Genomic DNA, 21,109 nt, shown 5'->3' with positions numbered 1-21,109 from the left:
CAAAAGTTCCAGGAAAGAGGATTCATTATGGACATTAGGATGACACGAGCAAAGATACAGAGATGGGAGAAGATAGCAGGAAAACTGTGGATAGAAAATAGTCTACTTGGTCTGGGAAATAAAATACATGGAGTGGAGGGATATAACATTAATGTGTGCAATTGAAATCAGAAAAGAGAATCTCGAATGTTAGGATCGGGACTTAATACTTGGTAGGAACAAGAACGGAGGAGGTGTTTTGAGTGACCAGCCCTGTTGCGAGAGAAGTAGTCAGCACCATGGGCAGCAGTATTATGGAAACTGAGAATACCAGTTGGCTATATTTTAATACTAAAGCAATAGAAAGCACCAAATCCATCAAATTAGAGACTTTGGTGAAAGCAAGGAGGCAGAATGCCTGCAGAGCAGATGTTCTCAACCCTGGAAGATTTAAACCTCCTGTTTAGGCAATTTTCAAAAAAATGAGACTAAGAATCAGGTGAGCCTCCAGAATATGAGAAACCCATGAGGGAATGAATGAATGAATGAATGAACGAACAAAAATCTATTAGCTTCTCACTATATGTTAAGAACTGGCTATATAAGTAGAAAAGCAAGATTTTCCTGCTCCCAAGAAGTACGCATTATAATAGGGAAAAACATATGGGAAAAACAGTCTAGTTCAGTGTTCTTTTACTTATATCATATAAAACTTAAAATTTATTATATTGTGAAAACTTTATGGACTTTTCTTATATTAGAATCTAAATAATTAAGTTTTCCATATTTACTTTTATTTCACTGACTAAACTCCTCCTAAAGCTTTCCTTTACAGAGGGCTCACAACCTTCCTGGTCACTCCATTTCCCACCAGCGTCTCTGCTTTGTTTTGGATCCTCAGAACAATGTGGTCTTCCTCCTGCTTTTCCCCATGACCCTGAATTTTTACTTCCTTTTATGTCTTGTGTTTCCACATTCGATTAAAGCTCCTGAAGGGCAGGAACTGTCTCTTCTTGCTATTTGTATCCCTAGCATTTAGCAGCGTGCCTGGCCTGTGCATTGTGCTGAGTAAATAGATACTGAATTGAAGTGAATGGGTGTAAATGTGTGTTAGCAAGAATGTATAAAGACGTTTGCCAAAAGTCCCTTAAAATATGCAGGCAACTAAGGAAACTTCAAAAGAGAAATTAAGCATTATTTTTTCTGCAGTAATAAAGCTCAACTATGACAAGTATGTTACTTAAATCCTCAGGTTTCAGAACTGTTTAATTAATTTGTACACTATAAACTTTGTGAAGATTATCTTTATGCAACTAGACAAGTTGTGCTAAGTTTTTCAAAGAGAAACTTACTTAATTTAACTCAGGACTGTAACACAGAGAGTAACAGAATGGGGAGGCTGTGTGTGCACAAGGCAGGATGCTCGTATGGACCCCTTCCCTTGGTTTCTGGTGTTTATGGCAAGGAGAGAACTGAATAAGAAAACCTTGCAGACACAGCTTTGGATGCATTTCTGACGAACACAGATTTGTAGATTCTGCTCTATTAACCTAAGGATATGATTTTAAAAACATGATGTGAAATGTAACTTGCCTTTCTCTAAGATTTGGTAGCATCAGTTTGGAGATACAGAATAAATCCAAACCTGCAGGAGGTGACCACCATCACGGAAGTACTCACATCACGGTAGCTCTCACATCACGGTAGCTCCACTGCCACCAGATTCAACAGTCCTACACTTGCTAGAACACACTCTAACATCAATTCAGGCCTCTCTTTGTCTGGTGTGAATTACCTTTTATGATATAATATCACATGTTTATAATATGTCAGGTACAAATAGCCTTTGTGGAAAGGAGGTTGGAAGGAACCTCTTTCAAACAAGTGATCCTTTGGAAGTTCTCTTAGGGCGCTCTCAATAGATAAGATAGAATTCCTACTGCTCTCGGGGTACTCTGGACCATGAGTCATGGTGGACATGCTGGATCTGTGCCATGAAGATGCTAGTTGGCCACTTGTAGGCAAGAGTTAAGCCAGCCAACAATAAGACGAGGATGGAAGCACAGAATGGCTCGGAGAACCTAAGGGATTATTTGGGTTGGCTTTCTCACACCCAGAGATTTGGCCACTTGGCTGATATGATCACAAGTCTAATCTGAATGACAGGAAAAAAGAGTGAGATCAGGGACAAAAATATATTGAATGCAGCAAAAGCAGCAGAATTCTGAAATCATGCAGCTGAAAGTCAGTTATAGACTATGACTCCCAAATAAGTAAAGATATCAAGTTTACTATAACCTGAACTACTAATGTGGTTCTCATAGCCACTGAGCACAGAAGTACTTCTGAATTCAGGCTGGAGACTGTATGAGAAGTTCCTAACAAGAGACCAGTCAGAAACTTCAATATTCAGAGGTGTCCATTCCAGGCTCAATGGGGACAATATTTCCAATGCCAGGGAACTGATCACCTTGCCTAGAGATATGATTAAAAAGCACATGAGACCTACACTGGCAAGGAAGTTAAGTCCTAGAGAAATGACAAAGTGTTCTCTCAAGATTATATTGAGATAATCTCAAAATTATATTGTCTGTCTGGAGACAGACAAAGGCCTGGGGAGAGAAGGTCTCTCCAATCGCACAGTGGGGTCAGTGATCTCAATTGCAGTTAAAGAACATAAGTTAGAAAATGACAACGTACAGGAGAAAGATCATAGTATCCTAAGAAATTCAAAGAAGGTTCAGGCTCTAAAGTATTCTTCTACCTATAATTACAAAATGATTATAGTTTTCCTCTGCACATTTGCAGAGACCTGGCTTACAATATGCTAGTTGGGAAAAAAGATTAATAATGTCTCCATTTGTAAAGTTTTTATTATGATGCTTCATTGTAGCACGACATTAATACTGGGATCTCAAAGGCTGGGCCAGCAGAGAATAAGCTTGAATAGATTCTGTCAAGTTGGAAATGCTCCAAATGTGAATCCACTAAGTACGGTAAGTCAGTCAACTGAGGACCAACCACATGACGTTTAGAAGGGGCCAATCACTAGGCTTTCTAATGAATTCTGGGGGCAGAGTAGCTCTTGAAAACTATCTGCTTCCTATCAAAAAGAAAGTACCCACATTAGTTAAATTACAAATCCATGAACACAAAACCACTGAAATAGTAAGAAGAAATATAGGTAGATAAATAGACAAAGGCATTCTGTCAGTAGTTCTTAATCTGGAGACTGTGAACTTTTTTTTTTGATAACTGTATTCCAATATAAATAGATAACTTTGTATTCTTATGTGTTTATGTGTGTGTATATATATATTATATGTATCTATAATATATATATATATATATAAATTTTTAAAGATCTATAAGCTTTCCAGATTGCCAAAGAGTTAAGAACTTTTATTCTTTTAATAGGGGAACCTAGGAGACAAAATATGCTAGACAGTATGTATAATTCATACATATATTACATATGTATACTTTATAGATTCTTAGAGACACATTGCATACATATACATTAATGTATACATATATAGACAAGTGTACATGTACACATGAATATGACCTTACCTTTGACTTCATTGGCAGAGGGACTTCCCAAAATGGAAATCCCCTCTACTCCTTCAGATTGATAGCAATCTCTAAAGTAAGTTCTTGGAGTGTTGCCTGGGGAGCAAGTAAGTATGGCTGGCCACACATCTTCGATGTGTCAGAGACAGAGCTGTTCTTAAGGCTTTCTTGCAGAGTAGGGGTATGATATGATGATAACCAGAAGATTAAGTGATTTTTCTGAAGTCACTCAATTCATCATCTTTAGAGGGAGAAGCAACTCAGCTTCTCCTCAGTGCCATCAAGGTCTTTAACTGAGTCCTGCCTCAGGATCTCAAGTTATGCCACTGATAGCCTCTACCACCAAGCAGAACTTGTCACACTTGGCACAAGTTCACCCTCTGAGAGCAAAGTTATACCACACTTTACCTGAAGTCCAGCATTTCCTTTTTCTCCAGAGATTCCAGAACTGCCAGGTTCACCCTATATTTCAGGGGTAAAGAAAAGGAAAAGAAAAATAAAGGCATGGAACTATTCTTATCCCATAAACTATATTAGTGAGTCTTTTCCATTCCTTCAATGATTGGATATATTCTTATACCTCTTCTCCATTAAACGCATCCAATCCATTGTCACCCCGGTTGCCCTGTGATAAAGAGAAACCAGTCAGGATGTCAGCACAACTGTACCAAGATAAAATCAAGCACATTCTAAAAAGACCTTTTTGAGGGGAGAGTGGGATTCTGGTAATGAAAAACTTTTTCTTGACTCCTAAAGTAGAACTAATTCCTCTGGACTTTTCAAAATTTGATAGAGCTTGGTTTAGCCATCTTATGCAAATCAATGCTTTTAAGAAGGAATACTGTCAAAGTTAGGAAGAAAAGAAAATAACAATGTTTTATTCTTAAATCATGACCAAAGGCACAGGAGCAGCCAATAGTGTGGAGAGTTCAGGGAAGTGTTTTAAAATATATCAAATAGTAATGATTTGCTCTTAGGCAGTTGTCACAACAATAAATTTCACAAAATAACAAATAATACTCAACTGGTTGTTTGAATACCAAGGACTCTCTTCTTTTGCCAAATGATTTCTTTTTACTACTTTTTCTCCCCAATCCTATGTGCTAATCTTCCTAATACATGCTCAGGAAATCAGCTGCTGAATAGGAGTTGGAGAATTAACAATCACCAAGAGAGAGCTTTGATGTGCACAAAAGAGTGTGTCTTCTCCTTCCTCTTCCCCAGAATTTAGAAAAGGATATAAAATCCTCAGGAAGCGGTGTGCTGTGTCTTGGAGACAGACAAGGTGGCCAAAAAACACAGAGGTATTGGAATAAAAGACTAGACAGTGAAATGAACCGAATGAAAGTCTCAGCAGGCTAGTGGTGTTTACCCAGCAACCCATATCTCCTATAAGTGGTCCCTATCTCCTTACTAACAGACCAGTGTGGGCACTCATGATTAATATGAGCAAAAGTGCCCATTTTCCAGAACACATAAAGACACAGTAATTACTATGAGTCTCTCATCAAGAAAACTTTCACTCTTGTTTATTCATTATTGTGGTCTCTCTCTACCAGTAGGACAAATTTCACTTTAACTTTTGGTCACATCAATGGTTCAACGGTCTTGCTTTTAGATCTCTAAGGCGATTTCCAGGGATCATAGTTTTGGACTAGTAGGGGCAATAGTAATAGTAATATAAGAAGAATGAGATGACAATGATAATGACAACGTTTAACTCTGGACATAAAAACTGTTCATACAAATTTAAGGACAATAATTTCAGTGGATCTCAACATACAGAATACAGAATCTGTAAACTACATAGAAAGAAACATTTTCAAATACAGTTATCTAGTAGAATTTTTAATGGGGCACATATTGAGACATATATCATTCCTATCCTGTCTACTAATGGATGTGTTCCAATAAAACTTTCAGCGAGTTTATAGAAGATGAGCTTCCATTTCAATACTGTTACGCAATTACCTTTTCCCATTCAAAGATCATTTTCTTATTTGCCCCAAAATCTAAAACCATTAAGTATACAAGAGTGAAACAAGAATAGCAACTTGTTCTTGGATTCCTTCTTAGGCAACAATAACTCCCATTTAGCCCTAAAAAGTTTGCACATTTCCTGACAACCACCCTACAAGGGAGGAGCTTCAGATTATTGATCTCAGCATGGTTGAAGCATTAAATAAGGAGGAAAAATATTGGTATAGGATAAGTATTTGGCAGATTCCATCATTGTCTTCCTTCTCCTGGGGTGACCAGTGCATTGAGGACATCCTTTCTTTGCACATTTTCCCTGTACAATATGCCAAAGTCCCACGGCACAAGGGAGCTGTTAATTTCTAGTTTATAAAGTCTTCAGAGAAACTTTGCACATTTTCTGTTTCCAATAGGGTTATGCAGATAGCTAAGACAAAATGGCCCTAGTGGATAAGAAGTTGACCTTGGAGAGAGGAAGTCCTGGGTTTGGTTCTTACTCTGAGACTTACTCACTCCGTAGCTGTGTTCTGAACAAATCTCTAAGACTATAAATTGCAGAGGAAGTACTCACCTGCATTGGTAGATGGAGTTCCCTCACTTGGGATTCCCCTATACTAAAGAAATCACAGGTCAACATCCTATCACCTATCTGAGGATTTAGATCCTTTTGGTTAGACTCTTACTGACACTTCAGCTTTCCTGGTAAATGTCCCTTCTACCAATGATATCATCATCATCATCATCATCATCATCATCATCATCATCATCAAACTCCACAGACATTTACTGTGTACTATATTCTAGGTTGGAAACACATACATAGTTAACTCAATGTATTTGTTGCCCATATGCTGAAGGAGAGATTTTTAGACCATGGTTAATGAACTATACAGTTATAAAACCATGCGATGCTTGTATGTTCTACTTACTAGATAGGATATGTTAATCAACTCTCACAGACCTGTGGCAAATTCGGGCTTCCTGCCCAGTTTCTGCCTCTGGATTAGCAGGTACGCATGGCTACTCCCAGATTTGCCAACATCTACCCCACTACCCTGGATCCAACAACTGACTCTCTCAAAGCCAATCCCTATCTGATCCTCACCCCACTACTCAGAACCTTAGAAAAAAAGTTCAAACCCCCACTTGAGTTAAATCATCATGGGGATGATTTAATCAAAGCTGGAAACATTCAAATTCTACCATATACCATTTCCTTGGAAAATGCGTATATATATCACCATATATTCATTTATTAGACCTGAATGCTGGACCTGCAACATCAATAAAACTTTCTTTTGTTTTTCCATGAATTGTGTGATCTTCCTTTATTGAAGCAAAGCAAAAGAGACAAGATTCCCCATCGCATTTACTCAATAGAAAATTAATATCCAATTTAGGAGAAAATAAAATACTCACCTTTTCTCCTACAAACCCTCTTGATCCCTAAATTTTGGAGAGAAAAAAAATTGTTAAAACAAGATCTAGAAAAAACTATATCAGGTTCATTAAACCATTTGCATTATTTATAATAAAGAAAGATAAATATGACATAAAAATTTAGAACTTCTCCCCCAGAGAAATTGACATTCTAGAGATATTGGATCATTGAGAAGAGAAGCTTTATTGCCAACATACAACAAGATGAGACAGGAAGATGCCATGAGTCGACATCTGAACTTCTCCAGGTAAGGAGTATTATCTAAGGCTGTCGACTAAAAAGGCCTTTTCTTAGGTAGGTTAGTAGGGGGGAGGGGAAGCCAAAGAAATCTTCAGGTAACATTGATGACCCTGACACGCCACTTATAGTGATACTGTCTGACTCAATTTAGTAGACACCCCACAAGATAGAATTTTAGCTAAGAGCCAGCACTCACAAGTCACGTCCTGAACACTTCAGAAGTTAGAAGACATTTCTAGTGCAGAAAGTGCAAAATGAGACCAGGACAATGACTGCTGCTTCCTCCCCGTGGGCAGTGCTCACCTTAAGCCCTCTTACACCAGGGCATCCTCCATCACCACGAGGTCCCGGCAAGCCAGTAAGGCCTCGTTCCCCCTGTGGAATAAAAATACTTCAGGCTCTTCCTGCACAGCCAGGCAAGCCAATTATTCCTCTCCCACGACACTGTGCACCTTCTCTGGTTGGCTGTCCCCTGTGCCCAGAAAGGTCTTCTTCATCCGCACCTTCACATCTCGGCTAACATCCTACCCTCTGCAAGCAGTCTTTTGGGATCCCCCTTCATGCTTATGCTTTCCTTCTAAGCCGTCCCCCCCGTCATCCAGGCTCCAACTTATTTGTGAGCTCCTTGAAGGCAAGGGCCTTCTTGTTTGGGGTTTTTCCCCTTCCTTTGTGTTCCCAGTACTTAGCATAGTGGGTAGCATATGGTAGTGCTTAATAGATGCAAATTGATTGACAGGAGGGAAAGATAAAAAAATTAAGGATGCTTAGTGCTATAAATGAACTTACAAATCTTCTCATATAGCCATTTTAGTGAGGAAACTGAGACCCAAGGAGGCAGGACTAGAATCCAGGTGTCTTGTTTCTTAATCAAGTACTTTTTACAACTATGCCATCTTATCTCTATCGCTAAACTAATTGATTCATTTCATTAATTTTGCTAAGATGACAAGACGTGAAAAGGTTAGTCCATTTACTTCAGTTTCTTAATTATCCCACCAGAAGGGGAGACTTGAGTTCATTACTAGGGAATTAATCAGGAAGTAGAGAAGGAAGGAAGGAAGGAAGGAAGGAAGGAAGGAAGGAAGGAAGGAAGGAAGGAAGGAAGGAAGGAAGGAAGGAAGGAAGGAAGGAAGGAAGGAAGGAAGGAAGGAAGGAAGGAAGGAAGGAAGGAAGGAAGGGAGGGAGGAAGGAAGGAAATGAGGGAGGGAGGGAGGGAGGAAGGAAGGAAGGAAGGAAGGAAGGAAGGAAGGAAGGAAGGAAGGAAGGAAGGAAGGAAGGAAGGAAGGAAGGAAGGAAGGAAGGAAAGAAGGAAGGGAGGGAGGGAGGGAGGGAGGGAGGGAGGAAGGAAGGAAGGAAGGAAGGAAGGAAGGAAGGAAGGAAGGAAGGAAGGAAGGAAGGAAGGGAGGGAGGGAGGGAGGGAGGAAGGAAGGAAGGAAGGAAGGAAGGAAGGAAGGAAGGAAGGAAGGAAATGAGGGAGGGAGGGAGGGAGGAAGGAAGGAAGGAAGGAAGGAAGGAAGGAAGGAAGGAAGGAAGGGAGGGAGGAAGGGAGGGAGGGAGGGAGGGAGGGAGGGAGGGAGGAAGGAAGGAAGGAAGGAAGGAAGGAAGGAAGGAAGGAAGGAAGGAAGGAAGGAAAGAAGGAAGGAAGGAAGGAAGGAAGGAAAGAAGGAAGGAAGGAAGGAAGGAAGGAAGGAAGGAAGGAAGGAAGGGAGGGAGGGACGGAGGGAGGGAGGGAGGGAGGGAGGGAGGGAGGAAGGAAGGAAGGAAGGAAGGAAGGAAGGAAGGAAGGAAGGAAGGAAGGAAGGAAGGAAGGAAGGAAGGGAGGAAGGAAATGAGGGAGGGAGGGAAGAAGGAAGGAAGGAAGGAAGGAAGGAAGGAAGGAAGGAAGGAAGGAAGGAAGGAAGGAAGGAAGGAAGGAAGGAAGGAAGGAAGGAAGGAAGGAAGGAAGGGAAGGAGGGAGGGAGGGAGGGAGGAAGGAAGGAAGGAAGGAAGGAAGGAAGGAAGGAAGGAAGGAAGGAAGGAAGGAAGGAAGGAAGGAAGGAAGGAAGGAAATGAGGGAGGGAGGGAGGGAGGAAGGGAAAAAAGAAACAAAGAAAAAAGGGGAAAAACTTAGTAGCAAATTGTACATAATAGACTCACAGTTCCATATGCAATCATTTTTACTGTACTGTTATGGAAATGTTTATTTTATTCCATACATTTTTTAAAAGAATATGAATGGCCATAGTTAGCTTTTTTTCTGGATGGAGACAGACCAGCCCCAAGTAAGCAAAAGAGGCCTAACAATCGGCACCATCCAAAAATGGAACGGGCTGCCACAGGAGGGAGTAAGTTTCCTTTCCTGGATGATTTTTAAGCGAAGGATGAATGACTAATTTGGAGGTATTCTCTCCCATTCTGTTCAGATACTAATAGGACTACAAAGCTTCTATGGCTCCTTACCACTACGAGAGTATATATAATTGGAGAAATATTACTTTGTGATTCTTTTCAAAGTTTTTAAGCCCTTGTTCTCTAATGAAGGCTCCACCCTCCACATTAAAATCTTCCAGCTACATGCACACAACTCAACACAGATTACTTTTAGGCTCATTATAAAAGACCACACCAAAATAACTGCAGTTTTACTTCCTGAATCTCTCATTAGTCTACCTGATTAAAAACTTAAAAGGAATGTATATAATTTATACTTATTTTAATCAACAAAATGAAATTCTTTGAAAAGTATAGTGAAGGGTCATTGGAATGACCTTGGTTCAGTATGGTAAACAGCCATTGGAGCATTTTCAACACTGTTCTTCTGTATCAAATTAAGATTTATTACTTACAGGTCCACCTTCATCACCAGGATAGCCAGGCATCCCATTAAGACCTGTCTCTCCCTGAAAACAAAATAGACTTTAATTCTTAAAGTAAAATTCATTTAGCATCGTTCCTCAATTCTGTTGTTAATTCAAACTGATGAAATTGTGGCTAGTTTCCTGAAATGACATAATAATACACTTTCCTAGATTAGAATTGATCAAAGAAACCTGAATACTTCTTTCTTTAGACACAAACTTAAATCTATTCCTCTTTTCTAAGCTTGCGTAATAATTGTATCATTGTAGGGCTATTCCTTAGTTTAGGAGTAAAGGATTAAAGATAAATTCTCTCCTGAAGATAGATGCCCATTTTAATAATTGTAATAATGATGATGCATCACAAACTAACTTTTTCTCATCCAAGGTAATGAAAGGTTGTTGATTTTTTCTGTATATCTCAGATATTAAGTTTTATTTGCCCTTTGCCCTTCCTGTTATGTTATGTTATGTATTATGTTTATCCCCTTCATACATACCACTGAAATGAACAATTTTGAAATGCTAACTTGTAGTCAGAAGGACCTTCAAAATAACTGTAAGTCAACATTTATGTTATAAACATGCAAATGAAAAGAATCCCCCCCCAAAATTAAACTGAATGCTATGTAATGATAATGAACAGTCTTGGTTCTGAAGAAGAGATGAGAATATATACCTCTCTCCCTTTTTATAGAAGTGAAGGAAAAAAAATAAAATAAAATAAAAAAAAGAAGTGAAGGACTATGGGAATGGGATATTTCATATATATCATGTGAGACATGTATATGTTGGGTTATTTTTGCTCAGTAGTTCTTTTTAAAAAAAAAAAGTTTTGTTACAAGGGATAGCTCTGATAATAAGTGAGGAAATGGGTAGTGGGAAGGTTTGGGGGGAAATGAAGTAAAGATATCAGTAAAAGCCATTTTGGAAAAAATGTTTAAATCAAGTTAAAATGACCCGTGAGCAATCTTCTACTCCTGACAAGCATGCCAATAACTGATCACTAAGTCCTACAAAACAGAGGGCAGATATGGTTAAGTTCGTTGCACTTTCTGGACTTGCCTCTTCACCCTTGTTTAAATGTCTGTGGCCAGCAAGAAAACATTTTTAGTAATTCCCAGGCTTGATTTTCTAATCTTGAGATGCTGATTATAGACAACTAAATGAGAAAATCTAGTTCTAAAACTAATAAGAGGTAGATCTTAGATTTTTGATACTGATCTAGGTTTACATAGCTGCCATAATAATTAAACCCATTCGTTATGAAAACCAGATGGCAGTACTGAAGCCAGCTCAGGTGAAACCTATTTCCTTAATGGCATTGGACAAGGGAATTTCTTATCACTAAATCACAGAAATAAGCAAAGGGAAAGTAGAAAAATTGTAAATTAGCAGACTTAGCAGAGACATCCTGGGTTATCGCAGTCTAGTGATATAAAAAATTGCCAGTGTATAGTATTAGTTAGACGTGGCATAAAAGACATTTTGTGACTAAGTGAAAACTTTACAACTGTTGTTAGATTCTTGGGGCAGGAGCTATGTCTTAGAAACACTTACAATCTTGGTAGCATAATGCCTTGCAATGGGGAACCACTAAATGATAACAAAAGTGTTTTTTTTTTCCATAAAAAATTCAAGCCTGTATGTCAAAATCAAGTCAGCTGAGTGGCAGAAAGAATAGTTCTCACTGGGGGACATGTGGCTATCAAATTTATTACAAACCCTGTAGTCTGCCCTGGACTCCAAGTAGGCCATCATGTCCATTTCATCCTTGACAAAGCCTGGCCTTATACTCACTTCCAGATTCCACTGGACTCTCTGGATTATCTCTAGGGGTTTCTGGGGGAGGAAGGATAACAATCCATTCCCTTCCAGCTCTCTTTATGTGCATTTTTACCTGTTAAAATGTAAACTCCTGGAGGTGCTATCTTGCTTGCCTTAATTTGAATCCTCTGCACTTAGCACATAATAAAAGTTTAATAAATGTTTGTCAGATTAAATTTGAATTGAAAATTCAACCCTCTCCTTTTGCAAATGAAGAAACTAAATCCAAAAAACTGGATGTTCAATGACTCCAATGTCAGCTGTCTAAATTCATTGGCGGCCCACTGAACCACACAACCTCCTGCTGACGAGACAAATTATAACTGGAGCAGAATTTATGCTGTCACCTCAATGCCCCAACAATTTAGAGTTAAGCCCTGGTCCTACTTTCTATTTCTTTCTTTTTTTTTTTCCTGAGGCTGGGGTTAAGTGACTTGCCCAGGGTCACACAGCTAGGAAGTGTTAAGTGTCTGAGACCACATTTGAACTCGGGTCCTCCTGAATTGAGGGCTGGTGCTCTATCCACTGCACCACCTAGCTGCCCCCCCCCCTATTTTCTATTTCAATAACCAGACAAAAGTCAGTAAGAAATGCTTCTTGTAAGGGGAAAACATTGATAAAGCCTCTTACCTTCCTTCCATCGCCCCCTCGTTCTCCTGAAATACCAGATTCCCCCCAAAATTTGCAATTGACCTTGCAGCATTCTCTTTCTACAACTGTGTCCTAGAAAATAAAATCCACATAAAAAGAAAAATACATTTTAATTTTGACATTTGGTATAAAGTTTTAAAAGAAAAAAACTTAAGATCCAATTTTTTAAATTAATGGGTTCGAGAGTAATTTGGAACTATGCTCAAAGAGTTATCAAACTGTGCACACCCTTTGATCCAGCAGTCTTACTACTGGGCTTATATCCCAAAGAGATCTTAAAGAAGGGAAAGGGACCTGTATGTGCAAGAATGTTTGTGGCAGCCCTTTTCATAGTGGCTAGAAGCTGGAAAATGAATGGATGTCCATCAATTGGAGAATGACTGCATAAGAAATGACCAGCAGGATGATTTCAGAAAGGCCTGGAAAGCCTTTTATGAACTGATGCTGAGTGAAATGAGCAGAATCAGGAGATGATTATATATTTCAACAACAATACTATATGATGATCAATTATGACAGACGTGGCTCTCTTCAACAATGAGATGATTCAAACCAATTCCAATTGCTCAGTGATGAAGAGAGCCATCTATACCCAAAGAGAAAACTGTGGGAACAGAGTATGGACCACAACACAGCATTCTCACTGTCTGTTATTTGCTTGCATTTTGTTTTCTCAGTTTTTCTTTTTCTTTCTTCTTGATCTGATTTTTCTTGTGCAGCAAGATAACTGTATAAATATGTACACATATATTGGATTTAACACATATTTCAACAATATTTAACATGTATTGGACTACCTGCCAGCTAAGGGAGGAGGTGGGGGAGGAAGGAGGGGAAATTTTGGAACAAAAGGTTATGCAAGGGTCAGTGTTGGGAAAATTATCCATGCATATATCTTGTAAATAAAAAGCTTCAACCAAAAAAAATAATGGGTTCCAACGTGGGAGGATGTGAATGTACAAAACAACTTACAAGTTGTCTCAGCAAAAGACTTGGAAGAGCTTGCATTGTGATACTCAGAGGTTGTTTATAACCAAATCCTCGGCCAAATTCAATATCTTGAAGTTCTTCTAACTTCTGCCCACTTTGCAAGCCAACTAATACAAGTGCGTGAAGACCTTCCAAGGAAAAACATTAAAATATTTTTTTACAAGGGGGATTTAACAGGCGTTCTTCATCCCACTCATCCCTTTCATACTCATTCAGTAACTTTCATTTGCTTGTCAGTGCATCAGCCTCAAACAGCTCCATGGGAGGCTTTAAGACCAATAGAAACAGGATGGGGCAGCCTAGAAATCAGAAAGTAGGTAACGTCTCCAATGAGACATAGTGATAGGCCCATATTTATGTTGTGTTATGAGGCTTGTAGAGCATTTGACAAACAGTATCTCACTAGAGCTCTATAACAGCCTGCAGGGTTACAGGTCTTTTTAGTCCCATTTTCCAGATGAGGAAACAGACTCAGAGAGGTTTGGTGGTCTTCCCATTGCCACAAAGCTGGTAAGCACCAAAGGTTGCATTTGAATCCCAGTCTTCCTGACCCCTAATACCAGCTCTCTATCCATTACAAAACACTGTATGATGCCGTGGTATTAATATTGGACCATACCTTTGAGACGAAGGAATGTCGAAGTTTCTTTTAGTCTTTCCAAATCATCATCCAATCCATCTGTAAACACTAAGAGAACCTGTTATTCAAAAAAAAAGCATCTGTCAAAAATGTGATGCACAAGTATCAAGAGTCCACCATCCTTCTTAACCACCTATGTGAACTTAGAAATCACTTTATAGGAGATTGTCTCTCCATCTGCAATAACCTCCACTCCGAACCCTTCCTACAGAACAATGTCCCTTCTAAAGTCACTCAACTTATACTTAGGGGGAATTTGTGACAAATCCAGACAAATAGGAATCTCCTTATCAGTCCTTATTCTAGAATATGTGAGAGCAGAATATGAATATGAAATTTCCAACAATGAAGAAAATTGGAAATAGGCATTTTCATTTTTATACTAGACCTGTGATTTCATTGGTGTAGGGAATGGCCAATAAAGACCCCCCCGCGCCCCGTCTTCAGTGGAGAGAGGTCCTATTCTTCAAGTTATAGTGAGATTACCTAGGGTTACCAAGTCAGGATGTGTCAGGTTTTTCTGATTCACAGGCCGGCCTTCTGACTACTCCACTAGACTGCTTTAAAATAGCATTAAATATGGGGACTCCACTGCCTAAAAACGAAGGTGTGCATGGGAATACTGTGAGAGCAAAAGTATATTTGCACGGTGGGAGTTTGGGTTCCAAATGCAGCCCTTACCTTCACTTTAGCAGAAGTCAAGCTGAGAGCCTTCTCCCCAAGGGACTGCACAAAAGCCACATTCATAGAGTTGCTCATCAGCTCGTGCTGGTCAAAGAACTTCTGGATGATCCCTTTGCTGTACTTCTCAAACCCTGAGTCGAACTGGGACCGGCCATCGGGGGTGGGCACATGGTAGCGCAGCCTTATGTTGAGCGGGGTACGGGCCCCACAGCTGACATTGGCCAGCCCGGTCAGGCTTTGCATCACGCCTGGCAGCAGGTGCTGCAGCCGCTGCTGCACCTGATGGGCAGAAGTGGAAGTGTCCAGTCCCACTGAGATGTCCACAGTGCACTCTGTGTGGGGGGAAGACCAGCAACAAGCAAGTGTAAGGATTTCACCCTGTGTGAAGCCCTGGCCTATCAGACTCAGGCCCTTAAGGACTTCACCCTGTATGGAGTTTCCCCGGCCTCTCGGACCCAGCTGTAACTCAGGCCCATAAGGACTTCACCCTATGTGGACAACAAGTCCTTACTCTACTTCGTGGCATGTCTGGGGCATTCAGAGCCACAAATATGAATAAGAGGCAATGCTAGATCCTGAACCTTCTTGGCTTGAGATCTCATTATATCATCCAACAAAACGGACCAAGGGAAAACTTGTAAAATGACCATTAGAGACAGAGAAACATGTTTCTGGAAAAGCTGATTTTTCACTAGCACAAATGGGCACGTTTATGAACTGGTGGGGTTCTATGAGCCTCAGAGCATCTCTTAGCCGTAGCTGAGCCATTTCCTAGAAATAATTTTAATGATTCGTTGCTCTGTCACCTCCTACCTGGCTCCAATAGGAGTCAGATCATGCAAAGAAAAGTCAGCATTCAGAAGCGTTCCAGTTCTCTGGCCCCGAGAGGGAATCACACTAAAAAAGCCTCAGCCATTCACTTCTGACCCAGAAAAGAAAGATTGCAGACACAAGAGAAAATTAAACAATGATGCTTCTGGAGAAAATAAGTGGAGTACTGTTAATATAAAAATGGAGATGATGATGATGAATGTGGGAAATTTTAATCTGTTCTCATTTTTGTTTAGTGTTCTCATGAACATTAGAAAGGTCAAAAAAACTATCAAGTATTCAAGAGTAGCTGAGACCCAGCCATGCTTACTGCAGAGTCTGTGACAGCTAGTCATTTATCTTTCAGAGATGTTTAATCATCACTCGTGTCTATGAATTGAGAACATATACTCTTGGATAACAGATTTTTTAAAAGTTTCTGTTCTCTACTCAAAATTCACAGGGAGGCTGCTGAGATCCTGTTCCATGTACATATAACCATGAAACACTTGTATTCTTCCAAGTCATCCTGTATATATCTTGTTTGTACACAGCTGTTGGCAGATTATTTTAGGTCAGGAGTTCACTGACAGCAAGGACAGCTTTTGCCTTTTTTGTATCCTCACTGTCTCACACACATAGTAGGCATTTAATAACTGCCTTTTGACATAATTTGCGTATGGTTGTGTTTAAATATATTTTGTTTATTATTTATATATTATATAATAATAAATATATTAAATATTAAAATATAGATACATTTTCCTTAAAAATCCATTTTTTGTTGAAGTTATTTTATAACCTTTTTATTCTAGCCTATTATTAATTCAATTCTGGTTACAAATTTCTAACATATCAGGTTTAGAATCAGATCTTATTCAAGTACTTATCACTTCATTATTAACTATGGGTCCTTGGACAAATGACTTTAGCTCTGAGTCTGAGTTTTCTTATCTGTAAAATGGGGATGAACCTGCTGCTATAATTGATGTGAAGGGCATTAAAATAGCCATCACTGGCTCTTTTGTTAGCAACATGTTATCTGAATTTGGGGTAGCTGAAACAAAAGCATTTATTCATATGTGTATAATGAAAAATTGGAAGGCACTATAGAAATTATGCAATTAATAATTTTTTGTAACAATCACCAACTAATCGCAGCTGACTACACTAAACTGGAAGTTTTGCCTTGAATTTTAAGTGGATTAGCTCATTTGACCCTTTCCAACAGGTCTGTGAAGTAGACACTACTAATATTATTGTCCCCATTTTATAGCTCAGGAAACTGAGAGGTGACAGGCTTTGCCCAAGGTCACAGAATCAATAAGGAACAGAAACAAGATTCCAGTCAGAATCTTACACTGGGTCCCTACTGCTCTTCCAATATATTATGTGGCCTCTATAAACAGTGAGGCAGTCAGTCTGAGTTTTCAAGTCCCTGATAGTGCTGTGTCTTTTACATTTGAAAAGAAGATATTGAATTTGTGGCTCTCAATTATTTCACAGTGTTCTAACAACACAGAACGCCAACCTAGGAAAATTTTGGCTTCACATTAAAAGAAGTCTCTACATTCCACCAGTTTCTGGAATAGCTGAACTTAACTTAAAGTGGGGTCCTTAATGATAAACCTGGGGAAATAGCTTAGCCCTACAGAGACTATACATCAATTGGTACCAAGAAACTAGATTTCTGAGAATATTTGCTTCCCAAGATTCTTTGAAAATAATTTCACTGAGGCAATAATTATGTTTCATGCTAATAAGTGTCCTGGGAAGATTTCCTACTGTGTTAATATAAAGCCTTAAACATGATTTTTTTCTTACAAAGTAAGTATACTTTGTAATGGTTAGATTGATATAAACATATTTTATAAATGGTTAGATTGATGTATGATAGTCATATTAACTATAAAGATTTATGTGCTTTTAAAATCAGATAAATCTAATTTGTATGTTAGTCAAGGGAACCTTCCCAGTGTCTAAGATCTGGAGAAAATATGGAGTCAAAAAGAAAAGAAAATCCTCAAGCTTTTATCATAAAATGGATTTTTAGGCTTTGTCTTTGTAGGCAATGCAAACTGATGTATTTGATAGGTGCTGACAATCTAACTATGATTCTTTGGGGTTGGGCTTCCTTTATTTTTTGGTCTCCATTAACTTAATCATGATTATCTTTTTATTTTGCCTTAGGAGTATAGGATATTAATACCTTATATAATTAAGTCCTTTTTATTCATTTGTTTATCTTTTTAACCTCAATCTTGTTTACCTTTCTAAGCCTCTGTTTTCCTTATCTATATAGTACATTGGACTAAATGGTCTCCAAGATCCTTTTTGGTTCTAAATCTAGATGCCTATGAACCTGAAGTACTGTATAAAAGCTGTTAATCAAAAGAAGACTAGTTTGAACTATTGCAGAAGAAAGAAAGCAGAAAATGAGTCCACAGTTTCATTAATGTAGCTAGAACCCTAGATCAGGGTTCTACATAAAGTTGACTTTTTTTCTCATACCATCCTGTGATTTCACTGGTATAGAAAATGCATAATATAGAAAATCTCTCCACCAGAATCTACTGGCAGCTCCTCTGGAACTTGTAGTCTCAATTCATGGTCAGAGGAAAGAGCTGAATCTTCCTGACTCCATTGACAAGATCCCAGAGACCTCCTATTTATTGAATTTCCATCTAACCCTCATCTACTTCCTTGCCTTTCTTTAGGTAATGAATCTCTCTGAGATTATTTCTACTCCATTCAATAAATACCTCTTCTTTTGTCTGGAGTCATCATGGAAATGTGAATTATGAACAGCACACATCCAGTAGTCACTCACCAGGATTAATAATGTCGCTGGGTGCACAGAGCTCACTGACAACCCTCCTCTCGATAAAGCCCAGTTGTCCAAAGTCTCCCACCACAAAGACCCTCTTCCCGTCGCCAGCAATGGCCTGAAGTTCAAAGAGATTGATGACTCCAATACCGATGGCAAAAATGTTGATTTTCTCATTTCTCAAGTCGTTCGCTGCTTCCACGACCGAATCATTGGACATCCCATCAGTAATGACTACTAGGCTCTGTAACACATTGAGGTTCTTCCGGCTCCCATTGGCAGGTTCAAAAAAACTCTTGACAAACTTCAGTCCTTTCCCGGTGTACGTTTTACTTCTCAGCTGAGTAATCTTGTCAATGTGGTCACTGATTTCGGCACCAGAGTAGAAAGCATTGAGGTAGAATTCTTTCTTAGGATCAGTGCTGTATTGAGCGACCCCAATGCGCACCTTATCCTTGCCAATGGTGAAACTGCTTACTACTTGCTTCATAAAGGTCTTCATAGCAGTGAAGTTCCGGGGATGGATGCTCAAGGATCCGTCAATCAGGAACACAAGGTCTATCTGCTGATGGCCACAAACTGGAAATGGAAAAAAAATCAAATAAACACAAGTTTGGAGAAGTAAGATCATTATCCAAGTCTTTCTCCTTTGATGTTTTTACTCTTATTCCCAACCCTAGCCAAGTGATTCATTCAAATGAACAAAAATACACATTTATGTCTTTAAAGTCATATGTCTGATTCAATCAAATGAACAAAAATACACATTTATGTCTTTAAAGTCATATGTCTTTTAAGAAATGAGATTGTAGACAAGTTAAAACTGAGTGTATTCTGAAAAATGTAGCACAGAGCCAAGGAGGCGAGGGATAGACATGAGTGATTTCAATTGATACACAGAACTCACAGGGCTCTATCAATGCAAAGTGGCCCCTTTTCTATAATTTAGAATAGGAGAGAACTACCCTGAGAGGTTAAGTCCCTTATCCAGGGTCACACAGTCAATAGGTATTAAAGGTAGGACTTGAACCCCTTTTCCTGGATCTGGGGCTGGCTCTCTGCTCCATTACTACAGCTCTGAATGAGACAACTTCTCACGTACCAGCATAAATATGGAAGTGCATCCAAGCTTCAGATCGGCTAAATCCTCCAATTCTCATTGAGAACAATTTAGGTAAATGCATGCGCTGATTTGACTAGAAAGGCATCCTGACTGTTCCGAAGAGCACTGGGTTTGGAGGCAGAAGAACCCAGAGCAAATTCTGGCTCTGCTCACAGCACAACCTTTGGTAAAGACTTTGGTTTCAGCTTTGCCACATGGCAATGAGGGGCTCCCAAGCATCTTGTCCTGTAACCCCATGATCTAATTCAGATGTTTATGTTATTGCATGCTGCCCAGCATCATGTAGCTCCCGGAGGCAAGCACAAGATGTGTGTAAGGGATGTGTATGTGAATGTGAGTGTGAGAGTGTATTATGAATGGGGGACTAAAAACTATGGTTCTGCCCCTATCCCTAATCTCCAGAAATCTGGATGGGCTCAGTGAGGACCCTGAGGGGCCTGAGAGAATCAAAGAAGAATCAAAATAGGATAAAAGAGCAACAAGAATGATGGCATCTCTGAGTGAAGTGAGCAGAACCATGAGAACATTGTACACAGTAACAGCAAAAGTGTATGATCAACTTTGACAGACATTGCTCTTCTCAGCAATATAATGATCTAGTGCAAAAACACTCATCATAAAATAAATCATTATAAACTACCATCCATATTCAGAGAAAGAACTATGGAGTCTCAATCCAGAGCAAAGCAAAATATTTTTCTTTTTTCATTTTTTCTTTCTCATGATTTTTCCCTTTTGTTTTGATTCTTCTTTCACAACATCACTAATATGGAAATATGTTTAGTGTGATTGTAAAGATATAACCTCTATCAGATTGCTTGCCATCTTGAGGAAGGGAAAAGGAAGAGGAGAAAATGGAAATCAAAAAGTAGATGTTTTAAATTATCTTTAGATGTAAATAGAAAAAAATGAAATACTACTAAGTGAGGAGACAAAAAAGGAGGATGGCATCCTTTCTAAATTAGAAATTGGCCAGATATCATTAAAGCACATGAGGAAATGTAATTTAATAAAGCTGGACCATCTAAATAAACACAAAAATCAGATGCAATGGAAAAAGCTATTGGAGAAGAATTGTGTATTTGAAAAAAAAATAGGCTCACTAACTTTTTTTGGTTGTCTAAACACTGAACAAAATATGTGCCCATGAAGTGAAGATTGCCTAAAAATAATAGTGGTGTATGGATGCAAAGTAATATTTTGTATAATTAGAAATGGCAAAGATGAAGAATTCAGAGAAAATAAGAAGACTCAAATGAACTGATTCAGGACAAAAAACCCAGAATCCTGGGAAAATATATCCAATGATATAAGCAACAGTTGCACTACCAAAGGATAGATGAACTCAAAGCAATTAAAATCAACCAAGCTTAATGAAAGTTATTTCCTTCTTGGAAAGAGTAAGCATCAATACTGGAAGAATGTTGTACATGCTTTTGATTCAAATGCTTCATCCAACTATTTTCTTAGTTATGTTGTTGTTATGAGTAGGTTCAAAGAGGGAAAGTGA

General features: G+C 38.9%; 1 protein-coding gene across 2 annotated transcripts in view; it reads right to left on the bottom strand.

Annotated features, from left to right (window-relative positions):
* The window catches only part of LOC141544528 (collagen alpha-4(VI) chain-like), a 99,016-nt gene that overhangs the window by 46,351 nt on the left and 31,556 nt on the right, over positions 1-21,109 (bottom strand). For both annotated transcript variants that reach the window (XM_074270825.1, XM_074270826.1), the window contains 10 exons: positions 18,480-19,055; positions 14,837-15,171; positions 14,135-14,213; positions 13,498-13,643; positions 12,505-12,597; positions 10,036-10,089; positions 7,514-7,585; positions 6,949-6,975; positions 4,133-4,177; positions 3,961-4,014 (listed from right to left, as the gene is read on the bottom strand). In XM_074270825.1, the coding sequence (XP_074126926.1) occupies positions 3,961-4,014; positions 4,133-4,177; positions 6,949-6,975; positions 7,514-7,585; positions 10,036-10,089; positions 12,505-12,597; positions 13,498-13,643; positions 14,135-14,213; positions 14,837-15,171; positions 18,480-19,055 (1,481 nt within the window). The remainder of the gene's footprint in view (positions 1-3,960; positions 4,015-4,132; positions 4,178-6,948; positions 6,976-7,513; positions 7,586-10,035; positions 10,090-12,504; positions 12,598-13,497; positions 13,644-14,134; positions 14,214-14,836; positions 15,172-18,479; positions 19,056-21,109) is intronic.

The sequence above is a fragment of the Sminthopsis crassicaudata genome, chromosome 5 (assembly GCF_048593235.1).
Source record: "Sminthopsis crassicaudata isolate SCR6 chromosome 5, ASM4859323v1, whole genome shotgun sequence".
NCBI lineage: Eukaryota > Metazoa > Chordata > Mammalia > Dasyuromorphia > Dasyuridae > Sminthopsis > Sminthopsis crassicaudata.
The sequence above is the reverse complement of the archived record's forward strand: the minus strand, read 5'-3'. Positions and strand labels throughout refer to the sequence as shown.